This window comes from Phaenicophaeus curvirostris, chromosome 2, assembly GCF_032191515.1.
Source record: "Phaenicophaeus curvirostris isolate KB17595 chromosome 2, BPBGC_Pcur_1.0, whole genome shotgun sequence".
Classification (NCBI taxonomy): domain Eukaryota; kingdom Metazoa; phylum Chordata; class Aves; order Cuculiformes; family Cuculidae; genus Phaenicophaeus; species Phaenicophaeus curvirostris.
In genome coordinates, this window is record NC_091393.1 from 39699717 (window position 1) to 39724706 (window position 24990).

At 39.4% G+C, this 24990-nt stretch overlaps 1 protein-coding gene across 1 annotated transcript in view; it reads right to left on the reverse strand.

Moving 5' to 3' along the window:
* The window catches only part of ROS1 (ROS proto-oncogene 1, receptor tyrosine kinase), a 78844-nt gene that overhangs the window by 23803 nt on the left and 30051 nt on the right, over nt 1-24990 (reverse strand). Inside the window, exons 22-37 of the mRNA XM_069851755.1 lie at nt 23997-24259; nt 23065-23128; nt 22222-22424; nt 21266-21477; nt 20465-20751; nt 19044-19220; nt 16460-16677; nt 15665-15806; nt 11926-12158; nt 9230-9406; nt 8039-8216; nt 7453-7570; nt 4044-4231; nt 3455-3547; nt 2561-2696; nt 85-247 (exon numbers count right to left, since the gene is read on the reverse strand). Coding sequence (XP_069707856.1) covers nt 85-247; nt 2561-2696; nt 3455-3547; nt 4044-4231; nt 7453-7570; nt 8039-8216; nt 9230-9406; nt 11926-12158; nt 15665-15806; nt 16460-16677; nt 19044-19220; nt 20465-20751; nt 21266-21477; nt 22222-22424; nt 23065-23128; nt 23997-24259 — 2852 coding nt within the window. The remainder of the gene's footprint in view (nt 1-84; nt 248-2560; nt 2697-3454; nt 3548-4043; nt 4232-7452; nt 7571-8038; nt 8217-9229; nt 9407-11925; nt 12159-15664; nt 15807-16459; nt 16678-19043; nt 19221-20464; nt 20752-21265; nt 21478-22221; nt 22425-23064; nt 23129-23996; nt 24260-24990) is intronic.

Genomic DNA, 24990 nt, shown 5'->3' on the forward strand with positions numbered 1-24990 from the left:
CGTCTGTTTCTGTGGTATGACCTCTGAGCCGAATCTCTTTGTCCATCCCATTCTGTTGCCAGAAAACTACACAGCTGTGATTACCTTGACTGCTACTTTGGTTTCTCCACTTCCATCTGCCAGGATATCTACTGCAGTCCCTTCATACACCTCTCCAAATGCTCCACTTCCTAACAACTTGTGTAAGTTCAGTTTGTCCCGAGGGAAAGCTGGCAATGATTCAATCTCTGCCTGTGAAGGAAGAATGCTACAAAACAGCAATACTAGTCACTTGTTATACATAGGAATGTTATTAAAATTCTTCCTCAAACGAATCTGGTACTATTTGTCTCATCAGGTACATTTAAGGGGAGCTTAGATGAAGCCTGGATGTTTTGGAAGCTATTGGAAAATATCAGAATCACAGAATTACAGAATCACAGAATAACCAGGTTGGAAGAGACCCACCGGATCATCGAGTCCAACCGTTCCCATCAAACACTAAACCATATCCCTCAGCACCTCATCTCTACCAGGTTTGAAAAGACCTCTGAGATCATAGAGTCCAACTATTCCTGTCTGCCACTAAACCATGTCCCTGAGCACCTCGCCTACCCGTCTTTTAAACACCTCCAGGGAAGGTGACTCAACCACCTCCCTGGGCAGCCTGTTCCAGTGCCCAATGACCCTTTCTGTAAAGAATTTTTTCCTAACGTCTAGCCTAAACCTCCCCTGGCGGAGCTTGAGGCCATTCCCTCTTGTCCTGTCCCCTGTCACTTGGAAGAAGAGGCCAGCACCCTCCTCTCTGCAACCTCCTTTCAGGTAGTTGTAGAGAGCAATGAGGTCACCCCTCAGCCTCCTCTTCTCCAGGCTAAACAACCCAAGCTCTCTCAGCCGCTCCTCATAAGGCCTGTTCTCCAGCCCCTTCACCAGCTTTGTTGCTCTTCTCTGGACTCGCTCCAGAGCCTCAACATCCTTCTTGTGGTGAGGGGCCCAGAACTGAACACAGGATTCGAGGAGCGGTCTCACCAGTGCCGAGTACAGAGGGAGAATAACCTCCCTGGACCTGCTGGTCACACCGTTTCTGACACAAGCCAAGATGCCATTGGCCTTCTTGGCCACCTGGGCACACTGCTGGCTCATATTCAGTCGCTGTCAACCAACACGCCCAGGTCCCTCTCCTCCAGGCAGCTTTCTAGACAGACTTCTCCCAGTCTGTAGCACTGCACAGGGTTGTTGTGCCCCAAGCGCAGGACCCGGCATTTGGCCTTGTTAAACCTCATGCCATTGGACTCTGCCCAGCGGTCCAGCCTGTTCCGATCCCTTTGCAGAGCCTCCCTACCCTCCAGCAGATCGACACTTCCACCCAGCTTAGTGTCGTCTGCAAACTTGCTAAGGGTGCACTCGATGCCTTCATCCAGATCATTGATGAAGACATTGAACAGGGCTGGACCCAGCACTGAGCCCTGGGGAACCCCACTTGTCACTGGCCTCCAGCTGAATTTCACACCATTTCCCACCACTCTCTGGGCCCGGCCATCCAACCAGTTTTCCACCCAGGAGAGTGTGTGCCTGTCCAGGCCAGAGGCTGACAGTTTCTCAAGCAGAACGCTGTGAGAAACTGTGTCAAAGGCTTTACTGAAGTCCAGGAAGACCACATCCACGGCCTTTCCCTCATCCAGCAGCCGAGTCACTTTGTCATAGAATGTGATCAGGTTAGTTTGGCAAGACCTGCCTTTTGTGAACCCGTGTTGACGGGGCCTGATCACCTGGTTCTCTTGCATGTGCTTCATGATAGCACTCAAGATCACCTGCTCCATGACTTTCCCTGGCACTGAGGTCAGACTGACAGGCCTGTTGTTTCCTGGGTCCTCCCTGCAGCCTTTTTTGTAGATGGGCACAACATCAGCCAGCCTCCAGTCCAGTGGGACTTCCCCAGTCTTCCAGGACTGTTGGAAGATGATGGAAAGGGGTTTGGCCAGCACATCCGCCAGCTCCTTCAGTACCCTAGGGTGAATCCCGTCCGGCCCCATAGACTTGTAGCTGTCCAGTCGGGCTAGCAAGGCTCTGACCACCTCCTCTTGGATCACGGGAGCCTCATTATGCTCCTCTAGCTCCTGGGTTAGTACACAGACAGAACGACCCTCCTTACAACTAAATACTGAGGCAAAGAAGGCATTAAGTACCTCAGCCTTTTCCTCATCCCCTGTTACTGTTGTTCCTTCTGTGTCCAATAAGGACTGTATGGTCTCCCTAGTCCGCCTTTTATTATTTATATATTTGTAGAAAGATTTTTTGTTATCTTTCACTGACTTGGCCAATCAGCTCTTCTTCCTTCCCTGTGAACTCGTGTTTCTTGCTAATATGAACATGTGGGGTAGGCAACGGGTAATCTGGGCCACGGTACACACCTGGGAGACAGCATGGCAGGATGTGCTTCAGAGCAGACCTGCCCTGCAGTGCAGATGCAGCCCTTAATTCCATCTTGAGGTATAAGGAATGAGTGCACTGATAAAAAACAGCCCAGGGAAGCTGTCTAGGATATTTTTGTACTGAGAATACATTTGCTCCAACAACATACCTGATAGCATAACATGCATTAGCTAGTCCCACTGTCTCAGCCGCCACCCTGAGTTGAGCTAGTTCTTTATCTTCCTTGATAAACACTATCTGTCCAGGTGAGGATGTTTTGCTGGATTTCCATCTCTGAAGCCATACTGGAACAGGAAAGCCGATTGTCAGGTATTTCACGTTGAGAGCATTCCAGCATGCAAGCAGGATGAAAGGCTAGAGGTTTTATTTTATTCTGGACAACATGTCAACATGACCCCCCCAGCAGCTCATGTAAGTACAAACATTTGCATCTGACCACTAACTTTTCCCCTCAAAAGACAAACAACTGCTCCATGATCTAAGAAAACAGTCAGGCATCCACTTTCCTATGTCACAAATACCTAAACCCAAAGGGCTGGTGTTATATCCCAGGGAGACAATGAGGAGTGAGAGGGCAGGACCACCATGTGTGGACATCTACATCTCTGCATCTTTTCATCAAGGACAAAGATTAAGAGGAAGAAAAATTGAAGTCTGGTGAACAGATGCAGTACTCAAGTTGAGAATTACAAGGTACAGATATGGATGCACAGGAATATTAGAGCTCCTTCAGCATTCCTGTACTCTCCCTCCTTGGAGGGAATCAACATCAATTAATGCCTGAGGACATAGTGAATTGATATACTGTCCTAGATACTGAAAATACAACCAGCTACTTAGGGCCTTGAAGGATGAGAACATTCAAATTCCCCTCAGCTCCTACCCTGAGCTCCCACCCTGAGCTCCCACCCTGAGCTCCCACCCTGAGCTCCCAGCATTGTTCAGCATTTCCCTAAGCCTGGGGACCAACGATCTCCTACCACATGAATTGCATTTTACTGAAGCCTGAGAACCAAGAGTATGTAAAAACTCAGGCACATACCGAAACCAAAGAGGACGAGCACCATCAAGCCCAGCACAACTACTCCTGTCACAGCAGCAATGGCAATGGTGGTGTCCAGGGAAATTGTGGTGTCTATTAAATAGAAGGTGAAAATTGGGTTAATGACTGTATATACAAACTATATCAGTCCTGTGGAGCTGAGCAAACCTGAGAGAACCCTTTAGCTTCCTGCTGTGTAAGTCTCTCTCAGCACAATGCTCTACTGTAGGCTGTACGTAGATGTCTACACTTGGTCAGACTCAATCATCCTGCAGGAGTGGGCCAGTCCTGCCATGATGACCTACTACGTACATGGAAAAAGAAAATGCCAAACTGTTTGACCACTCAAAGTGGGATTTTCAAAAACACGCACAAAGTGTAAATCTAATGTTCTGGCTGAAGACAAGAAGTAATACACCCTTACCCAGCATGGATGGTTGCCCTTACTTCAAGAACCATATCATAATGCATAATGCAGGACCACAGAGAGGCAAATGGGGATAAATGAGAAGAAGCAAATTTTCAGAAGTCAATAAAATTATTCTGAATAAAAACCTTGAATAACAGAGTAAGAAAGTACAAGACATACCTTCACCCAAAATGATGTCCTTGCTTGTGTCGCTGTATTCACCAAGCCCCAGCACATTTGCAGCTGCTGCTCTGAACTGGAAAGTTCCTTCCAAGTTCTTGGCCTCCCATATGCAAATACTGCCACAGGAGCCATTGTAAACCAGCTCCCACAAGGGCTTCACTTTACTGGTGTTGTCAGACTGCTTCCTGCAATAGGCATAGCGAAATAACATAAGTACATCACTAACTCCATGAGGGCTGTTTACTGCTATACCCTTGGGTTTTGCTTCACTTCGATGGCCTTCATGTCTCTTTGCCTGCAGGAAAGCTCAATCTGTTTGTGGGGGTTTGGCTGTGGAGCAGAAAATCATACTGTGTCATTTCAGCAATGCTAGGAGTCATGCGTCTTTAACTTGGCATTAGAAATCAAATGCTAGAATGTTTTAAACATAAACATCTCCAGCACCTTTTCACCTGTTTCAGCGTACACCTCACAGCCAATGTTTAAAAACCTTTTTATTTAATGTTCAGAAAAAAAAAAACATTTATTTTTGTGTCCTGTTAGAGGTTTTTGCTTTCCTGAGCCCAGAGTAATTCACTGCTCTTGTGAATCAGGTTTCACAAACTAAACAGGAAGCAAGTCATTGGCAGTGAAGACAATTCTTTAGCTAGCCAGTTTCCCATAGCATCTGCTGACTGCTGGGTATATTTCTTCCTTTCCCCATTGGACTGAGATTGATTGCTCACAATAAATTCAGAGCTGATTATTCACCAACCAAAAGAAGACCATGTACTTAAACTTGAAAGGCCGTATCATTTCATGCCACACAGGACCATAATATTTCACGCGAGGTGACCTTTATAAGCATATCAGTCATTCTCCCAACACAATTTATAATACAGAAAAAAAGTCAAATACTTCTTAATCAGAAAGTCATGGGGAAACTATATGTTCATGGCCTTGGTGTGTACACATTCCTTCCTGAGCCGTACAAAAAATGGATTATTTCAAAGGACTACGCAAATATTTTATGGAATTCTATGCAACTGCCTTAACACTTTTCTACATGGCTTAAAAGGACCGTGAGGATCAAAGTGAAATGCAGTCAAAAACATCAGCATGTGCACTTTCAAGTTGCAGGAGATTATGATTCTGAAGATTAATAAGAAGATGAAGCTTGGAAAACACATTGGCTGAAGCACGACCCTAACACAGACCAAGGGACTGTCCTTTCTTTACCCATCCACAGAAGGCCAGGTACAAACTGCCTGTTAGCATATGAAAATTATTGTGGTCTCATAGCATGCAGGTCATTGCTGCTGTACACTCACAGAACTGTATGGAGGAAGATTACAGCACCAGGAAAATATGTCTGGGTGAAAACTTATATAGGTAAAGTATACCCAGCTCCAGAGTGCTGTCAGTCCTTAGCTTTCATAGACACAGGAATAATAAACTGAGGAACAAGAAATAATAGCCAAGTTTAAAAAATTTCTTCCCTCCATCAATCCTGATTTCAAACAAAGTCATAGGAATATCTCAGAAGATGGACTCTTCTCATTTTTAAATAATGCATTAATTAACCTTCCATTGATTCCATTAAACAGACTGCTCAAGAGTCATGGTCAAAAAAAAAAGTTTCAAAGTCACTACCCACAATAACATACTAACTTGTTGCTTCAGCCCTTCCAGTGTCACCATAGAAATAAGCGTGAATTGACGTTCTATAGATGTTTAATTATCATAGAATCATAGAATCATAGAATCATAGAATCTCTACCAGGTTTGAAAAGACCTCTGAGATCATAGAGTCCAACCATTCCTGTCTGCCACTAAACCATGTCCCTGAGCATCTCGCCTACCCGTCTTTTAAACTCCTCCAGAGATGGTGACTTGTCCACCTCCCTGGGTAGCCTGTTCCAGTGCCCAATGACCCTTTCTGTGAAAAATTTTTACCTGATATCCAATCAGAACCTCCCCTGGCGGAGCTTGAGGCCATTCCCTCTTGTCCTGTCCCCTGTAACTTGGGAGAAGAGGCCAGCACCCTCCTCTCTTACAACCTCCTTTCAGGTAGTTGTAGAGAGCAATGAGGTCTCCCCTCAGCCTTGCCTTCTCAAGGCTAAATAACCCCAGTTCCTTCAGACAGTCTTTATAAGACTTGTTCTCCAGCCCCTTCACCAACCTCGTTGCTCTTCTCTGGACTCGTTCCAGAGCCTCAACATCCTTCTTGTGGTGAGGGGCCCAGAACTGAACACAGGATTCGAGGAGCGGTCTCACCAGTGCCAAGTACAGAGGGAGAGTAACCTCCCTGGACCTGCTGGTCACGCGGTTTCTAATATAAACCAAGATGCCATTGGCCTTTTTGGCCACCTGGGCACACTGCTGGCTCATGTTCAGTCGGCTGTCAACCAACACCCCCAGGTCCCTCTCCTCCAGGAAACTTTTCAGCTACTCTTCCCCAAGCCTATAGCAGTACACGAGGTTGTTTTGTCCTAGGTGCAGGACCCAGTATTTGGCTTTGTTAAACCTCATCCTGTTGGCCTCAGCCCATCAATCCAGCCTGTTCAGATCCCACTGTACAGCCTCTCGACCCTCCAGCGGATCAACACTTCCACCCAGATTAGTGTCATCCGCAAACTTGCTAAGGGTGCGCTCAATGCCTTCATCCAGGTCATTGATAAAGACATTGAACAGGGCTGGACCCAGCACTGAGCCCTGGGGAACCCCACTTGTCACTGGCCTCCAGCTGGAGTTAACTCCATTTCCCACCACTCTCTGGGCCCGGCCATCCAACCAGTTTTCCACCCAGGAGAGTGTGCGCCTGTCCAGGCCAGAGGCTGACAGTTTCCGAAGCAGAATGCTGTGAGAAACTGTGTCAAAGGCTTTACTGAAGTCCAAGAAGATACATCCACGGCCTTTCCCTCATCCAGCAGGCGGGTCAATTTGTCATAGAAGGTGATGGCAACATGTATAGTCCAGGCTAATCTGTGTTTGATGACAGAGCAATTTAAGAATTATCTAGTCATTCCACGTTGGTGGGAATAATTTATGATTCTTTCTGGTCACTTTATAACATTTTTCCATAAGTCTTCTGAACACTAAAATATTTCTAAGAATATTTTAGCTGAGAATACATACTAAATGCTTGAAATTCATAATTTGAAAATGTCAACAAATCTTCTAATTCACCAACATATATTCAGATGTATTCCTTTATTTCAGAGTCTGGAAATGTTGTTAGTGTATATTTTCTTCTAAGTTTTCCAGGAATTTCTGGAAATGATGGCTACCTAGTTTACCCAAGAAAGAGCTCACATGAGAAGTTCCATTTGTGTCATTGAGATTTCACTCTTTCTATCAGCCCCTGTACATCCAGCATTGTTCTGGGCTGCTCCCTATGGGAAGAATGCAGGCTTAAGTAGCTTACCTGCTTTCTAAGATGTAGTAGGTCAGGTTGCTTCCATTGTCATCAGCCTTCTCCCACTGTAGAGTGTTTTTAGTGTCTTCTGCTCTCTTTGGAACTCCAGGCTTACTGGGAACACCAGCTTCGGCCAAATGGGGGAAGAAACAGAACACTTAAAATATGTTTATAGTAAGACAAATTGCTGGTGACCACAGAGAAAAATTTATATGTGCATATGGGTGTTTGGCCGTGTAAAAAGATGGAGGATTTACATCAACAACCCTCATTGAGGATGGATTATTGACCTTCTCTTTGCAATGGACAAATTTCAAAATTTTATTTCATATGCAGCTTTTCACCAGTTTACATGAGTCTACATGCACATAAGCATTTCATCTCAGCTCCTTTTTCCCTGCTCCAATTGAAAATGAACGTAATTTCTTTTGCCTTATTACTTATGCAGATACGGTACTGTATGGTTTATTTTTAAAACCTACACAATTATTGGTTATTAGTACATAAAAACTGCCTACTAAATTCTACAAAATATTGTGTTTGAATATTCACATCTTGAACATAGTCTTAAAATCTTGTTACATTAAGTGCTTACCTGTACTTTTAAAGCTCGTTGAAGAGGAAGAGCTTTTCAATCCTGTAACATAAACTACTGTTACTCTTACAAAGTAGTTGGTTGAAGGAAGCGTTCCTGTGAGGTTGCATGTGTAAACAAGATCTTCTGATGTGCACTCTGTGCTTGCAGGAGAAAACCAGTCACTTCTTGTTTGCCACTAGAGAAAAACAATATCATTGTTGTCAACTTTCTTACTTTGCTGAAAGTGTGTCACAGTTCTGTTCTTGGGTAGATTAGCTACTTTCCCACTTTTTAATATCATAGGGGAGACATTATGCATGTGCAGTTTCATTCACTCTTAGAGATCAAGGGCACAAAACCTAGGTTTTTCCTTTGTTTTCAGGAGACATACAAGTCTTGGCAGCTGCAAAGGACACAGATTAAGTGACCTCTTTGCACAGCCAAAAGGAGCTCTCCCCTTGCTTATCTCTGAGCAGCTTGTATTTCTGGATCACCATGATGTACTCATGAGTTCAGCTTGCCATGATGTAATTGAAAGGAGGTAGTTTAGTGGAATTGTGCTATGACATTTGCTTTAGGGCAGATGAGAAATATTTTGTGTTTATCTATATTAAAATATCTGTTTATCTATATTAAGGAATCTATGTCATCCAGTGTAGCACATGACATTTTCTGTGTCCAGTGGTCCAGACATAAAAATCTGAAGCTTCCATTCATGCTGCTGTCACTGCAGCACTTACTTCCACAGTCTGCACTACTGGACACATTTTTCTCTTCATTGTTTTCTTCTAATCTCTACCATCAGAAAATAAAATTGGTTGTAGATGATATTTAATACTGAAGACCTCTTTCTTGTCTTTCTTGTGCAGGGCTTACATAGGATTTGTAGCTACAAACCATGTTGAGGGAGGGCAGTGAGGAAAGAGAGAGGGGACTCTACAGAAACAGGAGACCCGTGAGGAATTTTGGTGGGGTCATCCAAGATGTCCTTTGACACTATGGAGTATTAAATGCTGCAGCTGCACTCCCCCTTGTTCCTGGCAAACATTGCCTCCATCCTGCTCCTTCTGAGCCAGTACAACTGACATCACCATGCCCAAATTAACTACTGAGAGTCTTCATATACATATTGCCACCCTGTCTTGCTCACCAGGACCAAGTGCGTTAAATTTACTCTGATCTGGAAAAAAACCTAAGAAGTATTTTTACCTTATGCAGCTCAAACCAGAAGCTGGTTTCATTGACTTGCAGAGGAGCACTCCATTCTAGCTGGAAACTGGTGTTTCTGGGAACTATGTTGACTGGTGCAGATGGTGCCTCAAATGTTTTTGCAATAACAGGGATACTTTCAGAAAACCAGTTCTCATTGGGATGAAAAGCAAGAACCTAGTCAGAAAATGGAGGAATTGTACAATACCAGACTAGTGGAAAGGTGGCTTCAGCAACTCCAAGTATTTGGAAGAGTAGTTGTTTTCAACAGTGCAATATTCAGACAATACAGATATCAAAACATTTTGAGCTTCACAGATATGGTATTACACATCTTTAGGCTGGAAGTCCATGGTCTAAAGTTACCTTCCTCAGAGATTCTTTTTAGTTTCTCATTTAATCTTTCTACCAAGACTTTTCTCCTTCTAGACCTTTCTTAAATACCACAAGCTTTTACACAGGCATATAGGCAACACATCATACACTGGAAAGTGTTTTAGAATCACAAAAACACAAGGTGAGATGTCTTAACACACTGCCTTCCATTAAGACACAATCCAATACAACCAATGTTTGTATATGCATACTTACATACATACATATAAGTATATAGATTTACAAGTATTCCTCGTTGTAGTATTCAAATCACTAATAAAAGCATAGTTAAATTAAGGACAGTATGAATCCCCTCCAGCCATCAACTGAATGTTATTTAAGCCTGTGGGTGAATTGTGATAGCCACTGTTTCATCATATGTGATGCACTCAATGTGCATTCTCCAGGCAAGGTATTTATTTGGTTGCTTTTGAAAACATTACTCTGGTGGTAGCCCTGATGTTCAAATTCATCATTTATTGTTTTCCTTTTAACTCTTCATCTGAAAAGGGAGAAGTATGTTTTGCTCATACAAATCTACATTGGACACTTCTACTCCTCTGTTATCCTCTAGATGCTTGTATACCAACTGTTTACCATTTTGTCCTAATGCAGTTTTAATAATGCTAATATATTTCCTAATGCAGTTCTAGTAAAACTGTATATGTCCTCAAAATAACTTCAAGTACTGAAGTTCCTCAAAGTGGTCTATAATTTCTCTTTTGAGGCTAAGTATGACTTTTTGTTTGGTAGACCTACGGGACTTCCTCTCTTCCAAAAGTTACAGAAAATAATTGTGAACATTAACCAGCTTCTTATGTAGTTTAAGGACATCAGATGCTGCTGACCTAAATACATCTAGCCTGCATAAATATTGTTTAATCTGATCTTTCCTTCTCCTAATCTGTTGTGCTACAATCATCTTCATACTGTTGTATTAACTACAGAGTCAGAGGTCTCTTGTTCCTAAAAACCAATCAAAAAAAGTGCTAGATACTGCAAGCTAGTCTTCCTCCTTAGCATGCCAACACAGCCTTCCAAACTGCCTTTTTAGTCCTTCCTACTTGGAACTCTACTGGTTCCTCCATTTTCTTGATTTTGTCTCCATTTCAGTTATTCTTTTCTGCTCATTCTTACTGCAATGACATGTGTTCTAGTAGGTAGTACTGACATTACTTCAGGATGGTGCTCCCCCTGACCTAGCTGTCAAAAAAACCCTGCTGCCTGAATCTGACTGAAGGGATGGAAGGGGGCTGATGTGTCTGCCCTTCAATTCTCACCATTCGTAGCAGGTGGATGGATATCCCGTTCTGCTAGCTCTGCTAGCTAGCCTGGGGCTGGCCTATTATTTTATTTCCTAACTTCCTCTGTCTATGACTTGCCTGGACAATGGAAGAAATTACTTCTATTGCACAAGCAGCATCTTATTTCAATGTAATCCAAAATCAGCAGGTTTGCAATCACCCTCCAAAATTCTTGTCTACAGAAATTGTCTTCAAAGGCCACCAAATAGCCAAGTCCCTACTTGTATTTTTAAGTTGCTGTTAGTCTCTGCATTTATCAAAGGGTCAACATTGATACATTGCTCTTGTGATCTCCACATGCATTTTTTATAATCTACTTTTATTTAAAATGTAACTTCAGCAAGACAAAATCAGTTAACTATTAATTGAGTCATCACCTACATCCCTATGGATATACTAGATACTTTTTGGTCTGTTGGATTAAGAAATTTTTTGGGGGGGGGAGTGGGGCTAAATGAAAAATTATTTATTAAAGAAAAAGCAGCAACTGGCAAAATGCCTGTGTCTGCTTTTGATATAACATGTAAAGGTTTCCCCTTTATGAAAATTTCAGATATGCTGCTTTCCTGAGAGAAATATTAACCTTTTGTCCATGTCCCATTCACAGTCACATAGCCCTATTTTTTGCACTACGCATACTTCTTCACAAGCAGGTTGCAGTTCCAGGCATCCTCCTTTGAGAACAGACGTTAACTGTCATTTGACCCTCTCTTAACATGCTGCATAAAGTATTGGGGCAGTAATAGCAGGACTGCAGCAGAAACTCCAATTTACTCTCGAGATCTGTGACATGCTCCCCAGATAGAAAAGATCTCAACTCTAAGGATTTAATCTGAACAGCATATGTAGGAATGAACAGTGGAGTTTCATTTTCCTTAAGACTAAAAAACTTAGAGAAGTCGGTCAAAACTGAGAAGTTTTGAACTCATATTTTCAAGAAACACATATAGCTTTACAGAGGAGCAGTTAAGATTTGCAAGTTAGTGAACAAAAAGGTAAAGTTGCTTGCAATTATACCTTGAATAAATAGTTTGTTCCAGATTGGAGCCCGCTGACAGACCAGGCAAGCATCTCATTTGGAAATTCACTTTTTTGCAAGGGTGTTGCTGGGACAGGAGGTAATAAATTGACAGAGATTTGGTAGCGGATGTATTCTAGAGGTCCATTTGGCTTCAAAGGTTCGCTCCAAGATATGTTGATGGTGGTGTCAGACAAAACCACCGTCTTAATGGAATCAACTGCCTCTGGTACTGAAACAGAAAGAAAAATTAATCTCCTTTTAGGTACAGATCTCGCTAGGGGTTTGTTTATTTTATTTTTAGAGAAATCAAGAAGGGTCACCAAGGAAAGAAAAAAGGTTATAAGCATATGAATATGGTCCGTTTGCAGTACTGACATTCTACACATACGAAACTCATGTTCTTGTGTGGTCAGTCAGTTGCAGACAAATTCAAAATATTTTGAAGGACTTCTTTAGTACCTCCTTGGCTATCCTACCATGTAGGCAGACAAAAAACAAAAACAAAACAAAAAAACCCAACCCAAATTATCTGCTGTGCTATACCTCTGCATTTATAGTCATGTCACTTAATTCCTGCTTTCTCTTAGTTTCCTCAAGTTTAGTATGAGGCTTACTTGGATATGCACTTGAAAATGTACCTGTGTACTATTCCAATTGGAAAGTCTTTTCTTGAATAGAAAAGTCTGAAAGAACTCAGCATTGTTTGTCATTGTTCACAATTTTGCTCAGAAATACATGGTCTGGTTGAGCTGTGTAAGCAAGCAACTGGATTGCTAGTCTGATGTCTATGCCAGTTGGTTACTCACTACTTGTTTTGGAAAAATCAACACTTCCTTTGAAGCTTTGAGGTCACAGACTTTGAAATGTTCTTCAACACACTCCAACTCTAAATAAAAAATTCTTTTTTTTCCTATTGAACTGCCCAGATAGGTAAGAAGTTAAAAAGTCCTTACACTATTTGTGTTTCAAATATATCAGAATGATGAGTGCATATGCTGTAATTTATGCCCTAGTAGCAAAACTGCAGATTATTTAAGTGAAATGTGCAGAAGCTAGACTAGCAAAGACAAATTTATCATCTCACTAGCTAAAACACATGTGGAGTAACAGTGACACTCTGTGGCAAGAGCAATGCATTAATTTTTCCAAGTTGTCTTTTTTTTTTTTTCATTCCCTTTATCTCGCCATTTGTTGGAAAGTACAGATTAATCCAAGCTTCTTTCATTTCATTATAGCATTGAAGGAAAAGACAGGGGGAATTCACACAGCTTCAGAGGTGTGAAATAGTGTACACACTTTGAGAGGCTCTGGCAGCATCTAATTACAATTTATACTAGCAGTTACATTCATGAAATTGAGAACATAAGTGCGGGGACACATATATATTCTGTTTACAGCCGGTTGGAAATTTTTCAACAAATTCTGAAAAGCTCTGGATGCTGATACAAATACCTATTAAAATTCTCAGGGTTTGGACACTGGTGTGGGAATTTTTTCTTTTGTTTTGGTTTGGTTTGTTGTTGTTTTTATATATTTGTCAAGGACTTAATTTTGATCCTGACTGATCTTTTTGCTTCAACTAAAGAAATCCGTTCTGAGTTTCATGTTTCATTTAACTTGAGACTGAAATATTCCATTTCAGCGGAGCAACCCAGTCTCCCATTTCATATACTACCTTCACATTTCACCACTGAAAGTGTGGACATTGCTGCAGGATGGCTCAGTTTACCACACAAAGAAGCAATGGTGTGAATTCTTGCCACATCCCAGAAGTATTCAACCTTATTTGATCAGTGTATTATAAAAACATTATAATACTAATGTGGATTCCCATGAAAAGACTTGGCATCTACCAGTTGTAGGTCAGCTTTTCTTAGTTTTTGTCATAGACTCTTTAGGAATATGCTCATAAAATTCAGAGATCCACATTGGATGAGAGCCTGTTTTGCTCACTGCTGCATATGGCAAGAGATCTGACTGTTAAGAGAAAAAAAATAGCATGGTTGCAAGAGAATTTCTGAAGTATGGCATCTCTGGATCCCCAAAGAACAGTGACAGTGTGACTGCACCTCTTGTTCCACTTTCATTTGAAAGGTGAAGTTTATCTTAAGCAGAGGTTTTCTTAAGGGGAAATGTGTGACTGCTCCCAGGACAAGAAACAGTGAATGATCTGTGTGTAAGAGGAGCCACTGCCAGCTCACAGGTGATGCTCTCCTATGGACAACGGTGGCAAAGGGAGAGGTTACTTCTTCTATTGATGAGATTTTAAATATATCACAGATTGAATTCCTAAGAGAAGAGTTCCCTCATAGTGTAATGCAGGTTACACAAGTTCCCCATTTCTTGTTCTGGAACATAACCTAGCAAAACAAGAGTGTTTAATATGACTGAGTTCTCTAGGAGAGCACTGAAAAGACAGTCCTTTGGAGTGTAATAACAGAAATGGAAATTTGCAAAATCACGTACTCAGAGCAGGAAGTGGGGGAGGTGTTAACCTAGACATGTTTCTTGAGATACATCATCAGGTAATATAGCACATGCATGTATTATGTGAAAATTGGCTTTATAAACTAGACAAACTACAGAAGTACAGGCTTAGCTCTCAAAAAATAAAGAACTACCTTGAATAACAAGCTTTACAGAATTTAGATGATCTTGATCACACTTTCTTTTCATTCATTCCTCATTCTTTTTTTCTAAAGCAACTTTGTACTCAAGAGAAAACCTTTAAAATAAATTATATCTTTCACTTGCACTGCATTTTGTCACTTATATACAGCACTATGTGCAGGTTTTCCTGAAATGTAACCTTAGCTTGTCACTTTGTGAACACTTAGTGCTTTTCCAGAAAGTGAGCTGTGCTCCTGTTATCTGTTTCTAGGCTGCAGCTACCTGCTTTCTTAGGCTCTGATGCAAGTTCTTGTCTTTGTCCTCTTCCACTGCAACAGCTCATCACAGAATATAGAGGTAGCTCCACTTAAACACAGCTATATCTGGCTGCCTTGCCATCATATCTTGGCCTCTTGCCTTCGCTCATACCTCTCTCCTATTCACTCCCAGGAAAGTTTCTTAGCTTCCTTCTGCTGTAATTAGATAAGTTTCATGATGTATCTATTTATAGGTAATTTCTAACTAGTTCACTTTCTGTACTAAATGACACAGTGAACATTTAAGTTCAAAGCACTAATCCTATCTTTATTCTGTGAAAGGGTCTGAGAAGGGCACATTAGAATGTTTGAAACCAACTGCAAATGTACTATCGGCATTCAAACAAAGAGAAGGAAAAATGAAGTATTGTATTTTCAGCCTCGTTTACAATAAATCAAATCTGAATTAACTAAGAAATAGTAATTATGAAAGTAATGGCAAGCCAAGGGGAAAAATCTTAATGTTGAATGAATATATAACACACATTAAAACATGTAACCACATATACATGCAAATACAACTTATTACAAATGTGGTTCAAGGCAGAAACTGCATCTATTTAGCCACTTTTAACCACAGTTCATGTTTCTTCACAAAGCCATTGCAAAAAGCATTAAAGAATATGTACATGTCTTATGAATCTTACAAATTCAGCCAGTCTGGTTGCCAAAACCTTGTGAAGATCTGCAAGGATTACATTTTAAGAAGAAAATATCTGTTTTCTGATTTGCAACTCAAACTTACACTTATCTTCCTTTAACTGAGATGAGGATTCTGTTTGAAATCAGAATAAAATGTGAAACAAACCTCCATATAGAGTTGTGCCAATTGTCTCTTTTCCCATAGGCAGCACTTCCTGATCTGAATAGTAGTTTTTCCCCGAAACTTGTATGATATAACTTGAAAATGGCTGTAGATCGTCTATGACAGCTACAGGACCATGAAATTCCTGTAATTTGAAATCAGACAATAAACATGCATTCTAACAAAACAGAGTCATGTGTCACACCAATCACCTGTAATTAAATGAATGTTAAAAAATAGTACAGTGATGCTTTTGTATTCTAATACATTTCAGTGTTTAAAAAATGTTAAAATGATAGTTTGGGTAATAGGTCACTACAGAAAAAAGATACCAAAAAACAGATATGTAATTACCAGTGCATTATTTAGTGGCTGGAACTTAAATAGCAAATGGAGAAGTTCAAAAAAAATGTAACAGAAGAAAAAATTACTAAGACAAGTATAACTGTCACAAAACACATAAAGGTAAGCCGTGTGGTTTCTGGATAGTCTCAATAGGTATTTAAACAGATTAATATCAACCACAATTTCTCTTTTTACAAGTAGATGCTGAAGACCTGTTTCAAAAGGATTTTAGCAAAGGCATGTTAAATAGTAGAGGAGTACTTGCACATAGGAAAGATAAAGAATCTACCACTTAACAAATATGAAATAGAAAGGGGAATTACTTCTAGGGATGTAGAAGTAGAAAAACTCTCTGATAGGAAGTTGTAGAATGGTTTATAAAATGTTTAGAAGTGATATCAAATTCGCTGTTTATAAATATCACACGTATTTTTTGTTTCAAAATAACCATACCAATGTTTTTTGCTGTAGAGCTGACAAATGGTAGCTTGAGTTACTGTGGCTGTCGGTCATCTGTCTGAGAAATACCAAATACGTCGGTGTAGGCTGCGACAGGCTGAGGCATAGATGCTGTGGTGTCACAGATGGCAAGCTTAATGTAAAACTGGTGTTTGTCGTATCAAGGATAGTAGGTTTCTCAGTGTCTTGTGATAGAATCAGGCATCTTTTATCTAGGAAAAACACTATTACTAATTACTATTAATTATTATTATTATTTTTAATTACTATTGGACCAATCCAGATTTGCATGGGATTCTACCACTATTCCTATGAGAAAGCATAATCATAAATTGTTATCTCTGCTTTTCCAAACAGAAGAAAACCCACCTGAATGTACTTTATTTGATTACATTCATGGACACAAAAATAGAGATCATCAAAATAAAGTCTCAGTTACCTGTGATAAGACACAGATTTACTCAAGGTACTGATTTACTAACCAGTTTAGCTTCTTCTTTAAGTACCTAAATACCTTGGAAATCCAGATTGTAGTTGCTGTATTATCAAGGGCAGTACACGCTAATGAGTCCAAACTTACTTGTCACAGGAAAGAGAGATAAGCAGAATAGAGTATCTTTCTTTACCAATTAAATGTTATCTTTCTTTTCTCCCAAACAGGTTTTCATGTATACAGTTCATAGTAAAAACAGAGAAAGAGGAGATAAATTTGGGAAGGAGAAAAGGAGTCTGTAGAGAGAAAACAACGGAGAACCACTCCAATAGTAAACAAAAAGTAACAAAAGAAAACCCCTTCTCACTTGATTTACTTTTAAAAACAAAGTAGAAAATATATCAAATGGATTTGCTGCCAAGAAGGAAAAAGATTAAGACGCATCCCTATAGGAGATAGTGCAAGGGCAAATGTTTGCCAGAACAATCAACCTTATTGACAAGATCTTTTCTCCCTAAATGAGCAACCCCATCATTCCTTCAGAACGCAGGTTCATACATATAAGGGAAGGAGAATAAAAAACTCTGTTCCACAGAATTAAATTTAAGGTCGAAACTTTGTCAATTTTATCATTACTTAGAGTAGTAAAACTCCCACAGAAAAAGTCCCAGATGGAATGAAGGATTGAGTCTTTTTCAGAGTTAATGTTTCTGTCAGGCACTTCCATAGAAATGTGTTTACCCTAACAAGAAAATACTTCACTAGACATTCAGTCCTCTTCCTCCTAATCCCGTAGAGAAATCATTCTCTCATAGAATTTGTGACAGGACAATAATTTTCACTGAGTACTTCTGATGTGTTAAATGATCAACTGACATCATATCTCTGGATGGCAATTAAATAGGTTAGAATGAAACTCTAGCAGTACTTCTTGCTCACATCACTAAAGCAATAAAAATCATGTCAGTCAACCCAGCTAGTCTCTGCAAACATAATTTTTTCACGTATACACAATTTCTTTTCAGTACCAAGACGGAGAAAATATTTTTTTTTCTTATTTTAGTTCTTTTGTTATTTTTATTCTAAACTGACAAATGCTAGGGCATTTGACTGCATGCAGCAGACAATGTAAATTAGAACTCTGTGGGGATCTTTGGGTAGAAATAATCCCTTTGGACCTCTGAATTGAAATTTGGTTCTTCCCTTTCTGTTCCCACTAAGCCTGGGGTTCTTGTAGAAAACCCTATCCCTGAAGATAAGGACTGGTACATTCTGTGCCAGGGCCAAACCAGGCTACTCTTGCTGGTAAGAATGGCCTGGTCAGAGAATCTGTGGGCAGGAGTAGGCAACTCTACACTCTACCGTATGAAATTATTTTATTTCAAAGAAGTCCATTTTATGAAATATTTTCTTTTGTAGTTATCATAATTTTTTGCAAAACTGAAGTTAAAGAATTGGTTTGAATGTATTCATCATTTTAGCAGTTGTTCAAAACATCTGTGTTTACAAGGATAACACCTGTAGTCAATATGGATCCTAACTTTCTATCAAAACTTATTTTCTTTCTTTTATTTTCGTTCTACAATGGTTTGTTTTAAAGTATTAAGAGTTCTAAGTGAAACCTGGATCTACTATAATGTAAGATGCAATTGTCTACCAGGTACTTCTATATAAATCATTTTAATAATCTGAGTCCTTATCTCTTTGGTTTTGGAAGGGCAGATTTCTTTTTAAGTTTTGCATACTTGAGAACAAACCGAGAAATCTGTATCATAGCAGTGATCGTTATCAAACTCATGCTACAATGCTTTTTGGACATGTTTTCTCTTTTTCTGTGCTTTAATGTGCACCTTCTTTTTTAAACCTCCAGGTCTGACAAAACTTTGAAAATAGGCATGGTTTGACGTTAACATCTTGAACCTTTGAAATAGGCAATTTTTGTCATCATGACATTTCATGTAATCCAACACACCACCAGTCCCCATAATAATCCTTTTAAAAATGTGCATTATGAATTGTTTCCCTTTAGAAGGTACCTGAATCCATAAAGCATACTTTACATAAATAGACACAACTGGCTCTGCAACTCAAATATAGGCTCTGAAATAAATGTTACATTTGCAAAACAACCCAAATCCCCTCTACCTGGATACAATTGTGCTGCTGAGCTGTAGGCTAGGATTTTCAGACCATGATTCACTCTCTTCTGAAGAAGGTGTTTTGTGCTTTCTTTATCTGTTAGCCAAATTTCAGTGTATTCCTTCATTTCAGTGCTCCAGTATATAAATTTCTGATCAACAGTCAAACTGCCAATTTTCTTACCTGTAGGAAAACATTGTATAGTTAAACTTCAGAATAAACCCCGAGCAGACAATTCTGCAAGAGTGTGGGCACTTGTATTCACAGTGATTCAATATGGGTGAGTATCCTGGTTATATCATATCTTCTAGCCACTTCAAGAGTAGGTAGAAAGCTGTCTGGCACAGAAGGACCTGGGGATCTTGGTTGACAACCAGCTGAGCATGAGCCAGCGGTGTGTCCAGCGGGCCAAGAAGACCGACAACATCTTGGCTTGTATCAGAAACGCCGCAGCCAGCAGTCCCAGGGAAGTGATTCTGCCCCTGTACTCAGCACTAGTGGGTCACCATCCCTGGAGGTATTTAAAAGACAGGCAGATTAAGTTCTTAGGGATATCATTTAGTAGTGAACAGGTATAGTTGGGCTTGATGATCTCAAAGGTCTTTTCCAACCTAGGCATTCTATCATTCAAAGACCTTGCCTGGAAAAGAGATTTCAGATATTCTCCAATATGTCTTGTGAAGGTGAGACACTTTGTAATTTCAGTTTACAAGTTTAGATGTGAAGGCCTTTTATAATCCAGAATTAGGAGAACTGCAATTGAATTAACAAACATGAAAATAAAACACAAAAGCAAGATTTGTCTATAAAAACTGTCATCATTTTTTCCAAGATGAAAACCACAGTTGTCTGTCATCTCCCAGCAACAATCAAGACACCTCCTCTGGTAACAGAACAACTTTACCAGAACTTCCACAGAACCTAGCTGAAAAGTGAGCAACCAAGATTAAATGTTATTGTTACAAGAAGTGCAACACAGATAAGTTGTCATGCAAGACTCTACCTACATGAAGTACCCTCCCTGCATATTGAAGTCTACAATGTCACCTTAAGGCCTAAATTAAGATAGTGCTTCTTATTCAGTTAAACTCTAACAGTTGTATCTGTAACAAAACCCTAGAAAAATAATGTGTTAGTACTACAAGCAAAATTTATTGAAAGTAGCATTTGAGGCTGCAGTGTGTCAATTCAATTTATATCTTACTAGAATACATACCTGCATCAGTAAATATTCTTGCACTGCCCTTTCTTCTAGTTTGTATCAACAGGGTACACAAGTGGAAACGTGAACACAAACATTTTATCCATCCTGCCTATAGATGAATCGATTTTATAAAGAAAGTCCTTCATGAATCAAATTAACACCATTTGGTGTAAGAGCCAGAAAGAATCACAGACTACCTAGAAACATAACAGAGCACTCAGACCTTGAAAATTTGGTGTTTTGGTAATTCTCCAGCAGTGGCAACCATCCATATCTGAGGCCCATATTTCATCTCTTCCTCTGATAAAGAGCAGTTGGGGATTCTTGGAGTCAGACACATCTATACTCATAGGTCTTCCTAGCTCTGCTTCTGCCACGTTACAGGTGCAGTAGTTTCTCGTCTGTTCTTCTGCTGATACGTATCCCAAAATGTGGTGCACGGTGTTATTCAGAATATCATAATAAAATATGTGACTGCCATAATCGAACTCTTCCATCCAGTACAAGCGGCTATCAAATAAAATGCATTTTGCTTACAGTAAAAAAACTTCGACTTGAGTAATCTGTTCTAAATGCAGTCCTGCAAGTGATTACAGACACAGACTTCCTAAACATTTAAAACACAAAAAGGCAACTACTGCAGCATACTTGCAGAGTAACTCCAGGTCTTTAAAGGATATTTTTGAATGGAAGCTCACAATAACTGACTATTTTAGGTAAAGTGATTACTTTGAAGAAAATGTCTGATGCTGACTTTCATTTACACCACTTAAATAGAAGAACTTATCAGTATTTAAGTATCATTTGATATCTTTACTCAAGCACAGATATATTTTTTTTAATTAGATATTTCTAAACTCAACTAGCAGTCTAAACTCAACTAGCTCCAAAATGTTCAGATATTTATACAATATGAAAGACTTATATATTATAAAAAGTCCTTCTTGGTCCTTAACTGTTGACGACTTCATGAAAATCATGTTTAAAATACACTTTAAATAGTTATTATTAACATATGCCTTACCTTAAGAAAGGATATGACAACAAACATGATATGGTTGAATTACTTTTGCCTAACTGGTTGTTCAAGGCTTTTAGAGATTTTTTCTTGAGCTCAAGGTCAATAATAAATATTTGAGTTTCATTCCATGCTGTTTTCACGGCAACAAAGAGGTGTCTTGCAATCCAGTCCACTGTGATGGCTGTAGCATCGAGAAGATAGGCATCTCGGAAAAACTTAAGAAAAAAATTAAAACTTTACTAAAAGTGCCTGAAGGCAGATTTTTCCCACCTAGTGCTAGGGCATTATAAAATTAGGCTTGTGTCTGAAATAACTTCTATTTAGCAAATAGAACTCAAAATATGAAGAAAAGCCATAGAATGAAGATTCCGATATTTTTATACGAGTGAAAACTTTTGTTTCACTTATACCATTTGTTTCTTCTATGTTGCTGGCATATTCTTGAAATTAGAATGAAATCAAAATAAATTGATTACATTTGATACAAAAAATAAATTTTTGTACTTAATAGTGTGAATTTTAAATCAAATGACTGTTGCAATACCTTATCAAGAAAGCAGATGTCAGCAAAATCACTTATGTTTAACAGAACATCTTTACCAATGACATACTCTGGCCTGTTATAATAGCTATTGATGACCAAAAAAACCACAGAAGTCCAAGTTTTATTGTATTGTACATATTTTTCTTGTACTGCTAGAAAGGAAAATTGTACAGCTCATCTCTCTCATATTGCATCTCATATGAACTGAATATCATTAAGAAAATCGTAACTTTCCAGTTCTGTTTCCTCCACTGTATTTTGCCATTAAATGTGCTTTGTTCATCATACTGCTTTTCTTCTGTTTCAAATATGCAGTTTTTACTTCTTCAAAAATGCAATTAGATCCAAAATAGTGAAAATACTGGCCACCCATATTCCTAGATTTTCTCAAGAAAGTGAATGAATAAAGGAATACCTGAAACTTTGAAGTAGTCTTTGTATTCAGAAGAAAAATAGTATCTTCTACAATATAGTACATTTTGTCATCATTAGCAGTATAACAGATGTCCTTTACATTTGTTTGTGCTGAAAGTTGCCATATGGTATGATTATTGTCTATGTCAGTAAGAAACAACTTGTTGGCAGAAACAGTTATAAGAGTCGGGACAGGGAAAAGATCTGGAAGGAAGAGGACACAGCAGAATTTACAAAATTATTCTAGACAATAGCTGTCATTCCTAAGGAAAGCAAGTACAAGATAAAAGTAAATGGTGGCTCTGCAAAAATTATATTGGTTGTATGTCATGGCAAATAAATAAAATAATTATATGCCTTCTTTTCATCACATACAAACTCCTAAGAACTCTTCAATGGCGCTTTGGATGCTTGCCTAACAAATTTAAGCCTAGTAAAACCAGACTTGCTCACTTAATTACCTTTAGCAGCCCAACTAGGAACAGCCTATAATCTTTCATACATCTCTAGCTCTCCTGGTTAAGTTTCACAGCCCATTAGAAGTAGTCTATGATCTCTAGCAGTATGCCGATTACAAAGACTGCTGTTCCATGCTTTCCAGAGGTTGCCTAGAAAAGTTAATATAGCATAGTTTTGAGGAAAGAATTGAAATTCCTGAAATGTAATCTAATGATAAGAAATGTGTTAATCATTTAATAAATTACTTCCTCTCTCCTGTCTACTGTAGGGTGGAACAAATGTCATAAAGTGCTGGAGACTATTTATCAGATTACTGATTTCCCGTATTGTTGATTCCATCAGCTATTACTCATAAACCATGAAATGGCATCTAGCTCTTCCATACCTGATGAATTCCTCTCTGCTATGTCAGATAAAGGTCCTGGACCAACAGAGGTGAAGGCTTGCACCTGTAGGACAGGAGATTGTAACACGCATTAAGAAGCAACATAAATAATTGCATTTGAGAGCCTGTAAAGTCATAATTAATGGCAAAACTAGAATCAGATCCCCTGGCCGCTGAGCTAGGAACATATGCATCTGCTCTATCTGACCTAAGGCTGAGCTGGTAAGTTCAAAGGCTACATTCAAGGTTGGACCGTGGCTATGAAGATAATTTTAACCAATGTCCCAAAGAGTAACAATTCATGCTGCATCTGCCAGTTAGGGCTCAAAGGACAGCAGACTGTCTTGTCTCCTTCCCCAGGCTGGAGCAGTTCCTATTGTTGATTGACGTTGCAACCAGCATGTTGTTCTTTCCCATCAGCACCTGGCATACTACATGTTCTCGTGTTTTTAACTTGTCTTTCAAGCACACATTCTGTGTGTCCCAAACCTTTTATTGCAACGAAAACATCACCTCTTGAAAAGTTTTAATACTGAAATCTCTTTTTTTGGAAGCCAGGACAGTCCTTCATTTCTCCACCAGTGGAATTTCTCTTGATCTGTGGCCCCATTTTAATAGCCTGTTATCCTCCACCAGCTCAGCAGAATCTGTGTTTGACTTGCAGCTTTTAGCAGTGGCTTTGGGAGACCTCTACAAGAGTTTGTTTTGGGCCTCACCAAACCCGTATAATATTGCAGTATTGTTTTGCACCTTGTTTACTGAACAATACAATATGTAGAAAGGTTAAGTCAGATATCCAAAGATGAGTCAGTGAGTCAGAAGTTCCACAAGGAGAAGCCGCAAGTTCTTGCTCCAAGCCCTAAGCATACATGTCAGGCTTCACTGATAACATCTACCATCTAGCACAAGATAAGCTCAGTAATTCTTCATACCTGAAACCTTACTGTGAGGCCAGGAAGCATATCCCTGAGAGAAAAGAGCATCAGGGTGGGTTTGACGTTGCTCACGTTCCACTCCGTGAGAAAGTCAGCAGTGCCTTTCTGACTTAATAGTTGATAGTAAACCCTGAATTGTGTTAATATTCCATTGTCCCTTTCAGGCCTGTTCCACCTGAACTCCACAAGGACTTTCTCATCACTTTTTTGTAGGTTATTTTGTAACACAAATATTCTAGGATTTGTAGGGGCTGAAGGAACTGAATTAAAAAAAAAAAAGATAAAAGACACAGAGCAAGTACTCCTATTAAAATACAAACTCTATTTCATAACTAATACTTATACCTTTGAGCCTGAGCTTTAGAACCTCAATGCTGACAGAGACAGATAGCTACCAGTGTAAATAGGAGAAGAGTGTCTAAAACTTTATGATAATTCCTTTCTCTTTTTCAGTGGTGTGTAGGTATCTGATTTTAACTTGCTTGGCAAAAAATAAGCTGCATAAACAGAGACAAATGCACTCCTGTATTCAGACTAGGACATACGTATTTAGCCAAATCCTGTAGGTAACAGTGCAACTGCAAGAATTTCCACAATACCAAGGGTACTCTGTCCTCCCTCCTAGCCACTTCACAATTTACTGCAGCTCATAAGGTTTCTCAGAGCTCAGGTCACACAGTACTATATTTTAGCTGACTTAACCTTGATCTGCATAAGTGCAAAAATAAACATTGAAGTAGAAAATAAGAGTATAACCTTTATTGAAAACTTAAGAATTGGTTTAATATATTGCATGTAGTCTTTTGTGGCTATTGTAATGAATCTCAATCTTTCTTGCTTGCTCATAGTCTTGGGCATGTGGTGGATATATTGTCATGCATTTTCTGTTTCAAACTCTTTCTGCAGACATACACACTTATGTGTGTAGTAGATAATTGCCAAAGATATTGAAGAACATGTCTTTGTAACTCTGCTGATTAGCCCTGAAAGC